Source organism: Chaetura pelagica, unplaced genomic scaffold, assembly GCF_000747805.2.
Source record: "Chaetura pelagica isolate M959 unplaced genomic scaffold, ChaPel_1.0 scaffold327, whole genome shotgun sequence".
Classification (NCBI taxonomy): domain Eukaryota; kingdom Metazoa; phylum Chordata; class Aves; order Apodiformes; family Apodidae; genus Chaetura; species Chaetura pelagica.
In genome coordinates this window covers 344,002-353,416 of record NW_009953911.1, presented here as the reverse complement: position 1 = coordinate 353,416, position 9,415 = coordinate 344,002, and the positions used below count along the sequence as shown (strand labels likewise).

The following is a 9,415-nucleotide window of genomic DNA, read 5'->3' as shown; positions in this document are numbered from 1 at the left end:
CACTATGACACTTTCTGGCTTAAAACCAGATACTACATATGATGTAAAAGTACGTGCCCACACAAGCAAAGGGCCGGGTCCATATAGTCCAAGTGTCCAGTTCAGGACACTACCTGTGGATCAAGGTAGGATTTGTCTGCTTACGATGTTGACGTTTAAAGGAGTGTCAGTCTATGGATATCAGTGTTTTTGAAGCTGTAAATAAAACTGACCGGCTCATTCATAAAAATAGGTTCATCAAACACTAAAGGTAAAGTATGAAAATCTTAATATGTTTTGGATGCCTTAGAATTCAGTTGTCCCTTGCCAAGCAAGTTCTGGCTAACATCATCAAGCTTTTTTCAGGTAAGAAAAATGTATGTGTTGGGTTGTCACTTGGTAAAATTGAGAATGAGTTAAAACCTGATATTTAAATACGAGCAAACAGGTAGGAGAATTGAATCCTTGGGTGTTTTTGACCTAAATGGAAAGCTAGTACTCTCAGGTAGCAGTGGAAATATGACATAATCTAAGCTCCAAGATGTAGTTTATGTACATTGTTTCTTTTTTTCCAGCAGTGTTTGCAAAAAATTTTCATGTTAAAGCTGTAATGAAGACTTCTGTTTTGCTGTCCTGGGAAATTCCAGAAAATTACAATTCAGCCTTGCCTTTCAAAGTAAGTTACTTTGATTTTTACAAGAGAAAAATACAGAAACTTGAGGATGTCATTCACCTGGTTAAGTAGCTTATTGAACATGTGGATTTTAACCTTTTTTTTTTTAATTATTATTTTTTTATTGCTGTATTTAAGAATGCAAACTAATGAGCAATATTGACCCAAGCTGCTAAATTCAGTGATGTAAAAGCAAGAGCTTTCCACTGTTGTGACAGTATTTCCAGGTCAGGCTCATACTGGTTATTATACATGGAATTAATATCTTGATAATTTGTAGTTCAAGGCCATTTTAGCAAAAACAGTGAAAGAAAAGAAAAACTGTCTGTTTTATTTAGTCATGTCTGTTATGACTGTAACTGAGTAATACTTTGGTTTTTATCTCTTCACGTTTAGAACACAACAATTTTGCTTTAAAACTCTGTTTTTTCTCCATTAACGATACTATTAGCCAGATACAGAGACTGTGTAACCTGCAGTTGGTTGACATTTCTCCTGCATCATTCTACTTCACTTGTGTCATCTCATGGAGGGGCGAGTTAAGATCTTTATTTTATAAACTAAGTATCGCAAAAACCTTTCTGAATAGGAAGTGTGAATGAAAAGTCAAATACCTTTAACAACAAGTATGGCTCAGTATTAATGCAAAACCACTAATTTGAGTAAGTGAAATTGGATTTTAAGAGTGCTTACACTGCTTTAAATTAAGGCAGGGGGGTTTTGGGGTTTTGTTTTGTTTTGTTTTGTTTTGTTTTGTTTTGTTTTGTTTTGTTTTGTTTTGTTTTGTTTTGTTTTGTTTTGTTTTGTTTTGTTTTGTTTTGTTTTGTTTTGTTTTGTTTTGTTTTGTTTTGTTTTGTTTTGTTTTGTTTTGTTTTGTTTTGTTTTGTTTTGTTTTGTTTTGTTTTGTTTTGTTTTGTTTTGTTTTGTTTTGTTTTGTTTTCCCATGCAAGGGAGAAGCTTAATCACAGTAGTGAATTCAGTACCATTTTACAGCCTAAAATGCCCAGTAGCTTTAATTTAAAGTTTATAGCTGGGTTAATTCCTGAGATAGTGTGCCAGTATCAGTTGCCTTCTCTTAGTAACCAAAACCAACTTCAATTTATGTATTAACTTAGATTCTTTATGATGATGGGAAAATGGTGGTGGAGGTTGATGGACGTGCTACTCAAAAGCTGATCACTAACTTAAAGCCAGAGACTTCATACTCATTTGTGCTGACAAACAGAGGGAACAGTGCTGGGGGTCTTCAGCACAGAGTGACAGCAAAGACTGCACCAGACGTGCTTCGCACCAAGCCAGTCTTCATTGGAAAGACCAACTTAGATGGCATGATAACTGTGGAACTTCCAGAAGTACCTTCAAATGAGAATATAAAGTGAGTGAATGTGTGACAATATGACTTATTTTTTTTTTCTAATCTCCAGAGAGATCCTTAGTCTTGCTGCTGTAGTAGTGGCTCAAACTTTATTCTTCATAACAGTACAGAGACTACAACACTCTGCGTTAGTATTTGGGCTAATATTGGACTAATATTTGGTGATACTAAACTGGGAGGTGCTGTTGACTCTCTCGAGGGACAAGAGGCCTTGTAGAGGGATCTAGATAGGTTGTAGCATAGGGCAATCAACAGTGGCCTAATCTAGATGGATATATAGAGAGGGAAGGACTGTCCTTCAGTTTGTAGTTGTTTCTCAGAGTGATGTTGTGTTTCATCACTGAATTCAAATAGCAAAGAGGAGTTAAGAAAGCCAGTTGTCTTGAATAATGTAACCTCTCAAGAATGAATAACCCATTGATGGGTAGGTGCCCTACTGCAGTACCTTGAAGTACTCAGTCTCAGGAATTACAGCATTACATGGAGTTTTAAATAATTGTTACTGCACTTACATTAATCCAGATTAAATAATTCTGAAGTTTTCTATTAATAGAAAAATCTCAGGTACTCTCCACTGGTCCCAGAAAGAAAAAAGGAAATTTTGCTGAACAATTTGGCAGATAGTTTACTAGAGGCTACTTAAATTTTGAAGAAAAGGGTGCTGTGGAGATTTAAACAGCAGAAATAAGACTAAAGAGCTGACTGCACATGGTCAGCAGGGATTAGAAAGGTTAGACAATAAAGATTTGCCAAGAAAGCATGAAACATAGTATTATCAATAAGTACGGTTGCTCTGCTTATAGTGATTATTTTTTGGTTCTGTAAGGTTCCCACATGTAACGTAAAGGAAATGGGGAGGAAAATGAGCACATCATTATATATTGTTGTGGATTCGACTTGTCCTCTCCCTGGTGGATTTTTACTGACGGTTTTGTAGAAAGCTGGTCCCTTTTCATTGCTTACTGAGCTTTTTGTGACAGGCCGGTTCAGGAAAGACATTAAAAGGATGAAAAACTGAAAAATGCATCCATTATCATTAGATTGAGCAAGATGAGGTCAGTAACAAATGTAGCTAAGGAAGGGTGAAGATGGAATGAGTCAAAAAAGATTTATGAGGCAGAGCATTCACAGAGAGAAAAAAGTACAGGTAAGCTGGTCAAAAAATAGAAGAAGATAGCAGTGGAAAAAGAGCTGATGCCCCTTCTTTCATCTAGTGTAGAAGAATGGAAGTGTCTAAGTGACATTAGGCAAGGTACGTTAAATCTGTGAAGTCCAACTGCCAGTTTTGCAAATAGTTTATCTCCTCTTTCTGTATCTGTTTCCAAAGAAGGTGTGATCTGGCTTGAGATAGAAGAACAAAATAACATAAAAAATATTGACTTGGCCCTTAGAAGTGGGCATACCAAAGCAACTGCATACTGAAAAGAAAATCTTACTTGATGCTTGCTAGAATAAATAAGATTACTGCAGCTATAGTCATTGTATGGGCAGAACAATTTTGTGTAATAGTTATGTTGACATTTTTACAGTTGCTTTTCCTCTGTGGGTATGTTATAAGATTGTGATTGTCTCTCTCTTACTGTGAAGTACTATGCACTGAGAATCTCTCAATAATACTAATTACACAGAAGTTGAAACAGTTAATGGCTTGCTCTAATGAATTACAGGTAAATACTAATGAGACTGAGGGCAATGTTATAAGAACATTTGTAATTTATTAAAGATGATAGAAGTAATTTTCATTCTTTCAATGTTTGATGGTGATATGGCATAGAAATTGGAGCAGAGCTCACCTTATGCTAGGTAAAATAGTTTTCTTTTGCTGGCATCATCTCAAGTGAGCAATTCCTGTAATATTTCCTGTAGTATTTCATGCTAATCCAAAGTGATTTTTGTGTGTAAAGGACAGTTCATGTTTCTCAGAATCTATTCCATCTTCGCAAAGTCTTAGGTAAAAAGCAAACTTATGGAACACTTTGGCCTTGGTAATACTCAGTGGTTCAACCAATATCCAAGCAAATCCTTTGTTTCTGACTCTCCTTCCCCCATCACACAAAACAAAGAAACAAACAAAACAACTCAGAAAACAAGAAAATAACAAAGCAAATGATAAAATACATTTTTCAAGAGATACTGCATTTTTCAGACTTTGCTAGAAAGGACAGAACTTTCTTGTCTATTACAATTTGCGGAACTGTATATTTATGTGAACAGTTTCATTTTTCTGTTTGCTGTTGATGCACTTCTGCTTTCAGCTTTGAAACACTCTATATGTGCTGAAAGTCTTAGTGGATTATCAAAGTTATGAGTGGGAGACATGCATGAAGAAAGTGTGAGAGTAAGAAAGAAATATTTACATGCTGAATATTCCTTGATTGAAGAAAAGTATAGGAACACTCTGTTATCTTAAAAGAAGAAAAAACCAGGATAACTAGAGACTGCTGTGCAAGTAATCTAGCAGATATAGCTTTAATGTCTGAAAGACATATGGGTGCCAATTCTCAATTGCTTTTTTTGTCTGATTCTCAGGCATCTGTTAAAGAAAATGTATGATGGCTGTGGTTCTTGTAAACATGGATAAATCAGCATTCACTAGGATTTATTCATTTGTGTAACTAAAGAATTTTTTAAATGCATACCCAGGTTAAAAACCTGGATTCAACCAGCCTTACTAGTTTTCAATAAGGTCACCAGTATGAAATGTAATTTATCATATTGTTACTATAAGAGCGCATGCTGCAGATTTTATTTAAATACTGAAATACAGAAAATGAGCAGCAGTTAGAAATCTGTGACAAACACTTCCTGTTTCCAGCACCTTCTCTTAGATCTCAGCATTGCCACAGGGAAATCTATGATTTTTTTTAACATAAGAATTAATAGATATGAGCATTTATTACAGTACTCAAAAATCTAAAGTTCTGTTAGATTTCTCTTATGGAAAGGAGCTTTAATGAAGAGAAGACCATTAACATGGGCCAATGGTATGCAATAGAATGGAAGAAAGATTATAGAGTCAGTTTAGACTGAGATAGTTTTTGATCAATTTTAAGGCAAGTCCTTTTCTGTACACTTTCTTGCGATAATTACTTCAGTTTTTTCTAACTGCGTTATGTGAATAAAATGAATAGTCAGTCCTACAGAAGGTTGAAAAGACTCTAAAAATGACAAACTGGAAAAGAAGTTGGTCCATGACACTAAAATTAGCTTTCATAATGGAGACCAGAGACACCTTGTTAATAAGCTCTGTTGTCACTGGAAACAGAGCAACATCTTTCTCTCTCCTCTGAGATGGAGAGTGCTTGACATTTTGACAAGTGCGTTTATCAAGATGTATATTACACCATCCTGAATGTCCTGCTATTGTGATTCTACTGCTTCTTTCCTCACACTAATGTGAAATTATGGATGTGCTTGACATGTACCCAAGCTTTGTGAAGGAAACAAGGAAAATGCCATATTTCTATTATACTAGGAAGTATAAATCGCTACTCTCCATAGTAGGGGAGGAGGAAGATATTTTCAGGAAAAAATGCTGAGGAAAGCTGATGTATGTGACTTGCGAATCCTAGCTGTAAAGAGAGTGTACATCAAGCCTTCTTGTCTATGACTGTGAACAAAATCCTTAAGCAAATAAAGCTGATGGTGATTGATACTCAAAAATAGAGTATGTGGGTGGAATGTATGCTAAGCCTTCTTTTTTTTTCTGTTTATAATAGTACTGGCAGTAAGAAACACATTATGATAGTCTACAATTCTGATTATACATGAAAATGGGGAAAGATGGGATGATAAGTGAGATTTAAATATATGGTAATATGTTTCAATTTAGACACTTGGGGTTTTTTCCTAGTGTGGCAGGGCATAAATACCCCATCACTCTTGTATTTCAAAGGAAATAATAAACTGCAGTCAAATATGTAGACATTTTAGAACATTGTAATTAAAGTTTCTTATATATATTTATGTGTTTACATGAAAAGGCAGGTAATTAGTGCCTTTTGTTTGTCAAATGTTTTACACTGGATGTGGTTTCAGGGCTGTGAATTTTTGCAACTGTGTTTGCAAGGCTGTGGTGGCATAATAATATGCAAAAGTTTGCTCTCAGCGCACCACTGCTCTCTTAAGTTCTTCTGAACAGACACCTACTCCATTGATTTATCTATTCCTTTTCCTTCAACTTCAGTTTTGTCCACCTGTTTCCTTTGCAGAGGTTATTACATAGTTATTGTGCCTTTGAAGAGGTCTCGTGGAAAGTTCATCAAACCATGGGAGAGTCCAGATGAAATGGAACTAGATGAGGTATGGTATGTTTTTGTTGTCTTCTCCTCCTTCATGAAAAAGACAATCTAATTATGGTATATGATTAACTCACCAGTTTTAGAAGTTTTGGTTGTCAGGATATTTTATATTTATATTTTAATTAGCTTGTGGGGACTGAAAGACCCATTCAAATTACTTAAATTAGAAGACAATAAAGACATTAAGTTGCAAGAAAGCACACAGAGTGTCTGATCTTTGTTGGCATTAGTATTTTATTCTTTTCCTATTGTAAAGCATAATGCAAAAGTGCAGAAGGTGAAATGAGTTGTCAGCAAAAGCTTAATCACCAATGATATGAACACTAATAAAGGTCTGGTCCGTTAGTGGGGTGTTTACTAAGCCTGTAACAAATGCTAAATTGTAATTTGCACTGCAGTTTAACATTTGACCTTCTTGTGGTGTTTTTACCTGATTCTAACACACTATAATGCTTCTAGTTAGAAAGATTTTAGAGTAGTCTCCATTCAACTGGCAGAAATAAAGAAATTAAGTAGGAAATTGGAAGTAAATCAATGAATAAATGAACAAAGTAGGAAAAAACAACATTATGTCATCATTCAGCACTACAAATTACATTAACCCAAAGGGTGGAAGTACTTTTAATTTAGAAATAAGCTTGGTAATGCTAGAAACCAATTCATTATGTTATTAATATATTAATAAATGTAGGAAGTATAGTGTCAGCACTCAGTCCTGTCTTCCGTTTTACTGAAAGACAGTATCACCCATGCAAACTTGTCTTTCTTCTTTCAAGCTGTAAATTTGGAATAATATTAATATTTATTACTGTAAAGCTCTTTTGAGAGCCCCATATGAAAGCCCTGTACAAAAGACATTTGTTGTTCTTAGTGTTGTGTCTGGTTATGATTTTAGATAGCATTCAGATGCTGTGGTAAATAGTATATGTTTTATCTCTGCAATTCAAAGACTAGAGATCAAACTTAGTTTCTTTTCTCCTGATTTAACCATATTTTGACTGGATCCTTTCCAACTGTCCATTTTTCTATTTTGGTTTTGGTGGATTGAAGAGTTTTATGTTACAGTTACTTCTGACATGTAGACTTCTCCATAATGCAACCTCTGCAAAATAATGATCATCTGCAATCAAGTACAAGGGTTTGTTTTTTTTTTTCCCTTCTCCCATTGACAGATGGATGTCAATTTCAATGTTTGCACCAAAATGTAAGGAAAAAAAAATCTTCCTCAAACTAACACTGATGTAGAAAACTTTCAAAATAGAAATAGAGGTTTTCCAGTCTTTAGTCTATTTTCCAGTCAGAAAAGGCAAAGAAGTTTATGTACAGCAACAGGAGGATCCTTAATCAGAAGGTTAAAAACAACTGTTCAAAGGAAAGCATGTTTTTCATTACTACTGGCTGTCTGATTGAAGCCTGTGTTTCCTCTTGACCATTGTCACCATTTGACTCAGGTTCAACAACAACAACGCTCTCGATCCCCTCCCCCTCTCACCCAGGTAGGGAAGGAGAGAGAGAAAAATAGAGAGACTTGGCTGGATTGAAAACTAAACTACACAGCTTTAATTAAACACTAATAATGTAAGAAAGTATATACAATTATATACAAATGTGTTTAGGAAATGTGCAAACCCCTATTGCCTCCCCTCACCCTCAGCAACTCCCACAGCACTCTCCTTAGCTGCAAAAAATCCTGAAAAATCCCAGAGTTGCCCGAGAGAGCACAGAGTGATGAGGGTCAGGAAAGCTTGAGCCTGGGGGTCGATAGTGATGAATGGATAGAGTCCTCCCCAGATGCCAGCCATGGATGGAAGAGAAGGGAAGAAGAAGCAGGAAGGAAGTTGTCTTCTGTGATCTCTGACCTTCCTCTGAGCTTACGTAGATACATGGAATGGAATATCTCTGGCCAGTTTTGCTGTCTGTCTGATTCAGCCTCCTACAGGGGGTCATAGATCTCCCCATGCTGTCTGAGCTGTCAGAATAAAGATGTGACCTTGAAGACCCAGCAGTTAGAAAAACGTTCCACTGTTTGTTATCATTCCTAGCTGGATCACCCTGCTACTTAAAGGAAAGCTTACTGAAGGGAAAAAAAAATAAAAAAATAAAAAAATCAGTAAAATTAAAAGTGGCTTCATCCTGGCTCAGACCAGGACAACCAGTTTCCTTATGTGATATCTCATTTGATTCAACTGCAGTGATAATTTGCTTTGTTCTATTAGCTTCTTCTCTTTAATAGAACTTGGATTGTAAGTGCAAGGCCATCAGCTCATGATCATAGCCCTGGGTGACATCAATACAGTTAAACAATAAAACTCTGACAGAAATCCATATAGTATTGGAAAACTGATTCAGTAGTACCACCCACATTGAACATCCAAAAAACTGTAGTCACATTCAGCAACATTAACAGATTAAGGGATAGATGCTAAATGACATTGAACTTTGTGGCAATTAAATTCTATGGGTTCTGCTGATTCCCGTAACAAAGGGTCATTTTAATCATCCTGTTAGTTGCAGTGCATTAATCTGCATAACAGATTGATAAAGAGCATTTATTAATTCAGAAATATTTGGGTCAAGATGGGTTGTTTCCCACTTCTACTGTTATAATTGAGAACACATTTTAGAATTAATGATGCAAGAAATAAGATATGCATTGACTGGAAAATGAAAATTGTTTCAGATAACAAAGTAAAACTCTTGATATATCTTTTACAATTGCCAGCAATACATATAGAAGATAGTAAGGAAAATACAAAAGCAGGCAACAAATGTATTTCCTGCTAACTCGTTCAGTTTACATTACTTAAAAACTTGTTTTACGTTTAGCTTTGGAAAATATACTATTATTAGGTGTACCATTCCTACAAACATGCAAAAACAATGGCCCAAATAAATAAATTTGGGAAAAAAAGCCACAAAAACCAACCACAGTATTCTCTGAACAAATAGTTACCCATGGTTAAGTGAAGATACTTGTGTGTATCTTTTTTTAGTACAATCTCAGATACCTAGCTAGTATCAGAAAGGCTTAGGCAGTAGATTTTCAAAAAAAAGTTACAAATTCTTTGCTTAAGTTGTAAGAATAAA

At 35.3% G+C, this 9,415-nt stretch overlaps 1 protein-coding gene across 1 annotated transcript in view; it reads left to right on the top strand.

Annotated features, from left to right (window-relative positions):
* PTPRD (protein tyrosine phosphatase, receptor type, D) overlaps positions 1-9,415 on the top strand; it is a 300,216-nt gene that overhangs the window by 186,834 nt on the left and 103,967 nt on the right. Inside the window, exons 18-21 of the mRNA XM_010001485.1 lie at positions 1-125; positions 555-655; positions 1,768-2,027; positions 6,239-6,329. The exon at positions 1-125 is cut by the window's left edge and continues 6 nt beyond it. Coding sequence (XP_009999787.1) covers positions 1-125; positions 555-655; positions 1,768-2,027; positions 6,239-6,329 — 577 coding nt within the window. The remainder of the gene's footprint in view (positions 126-554; positions 656-1,767; positions 2,028-6,238; positions 6,330-9,415) is intronic.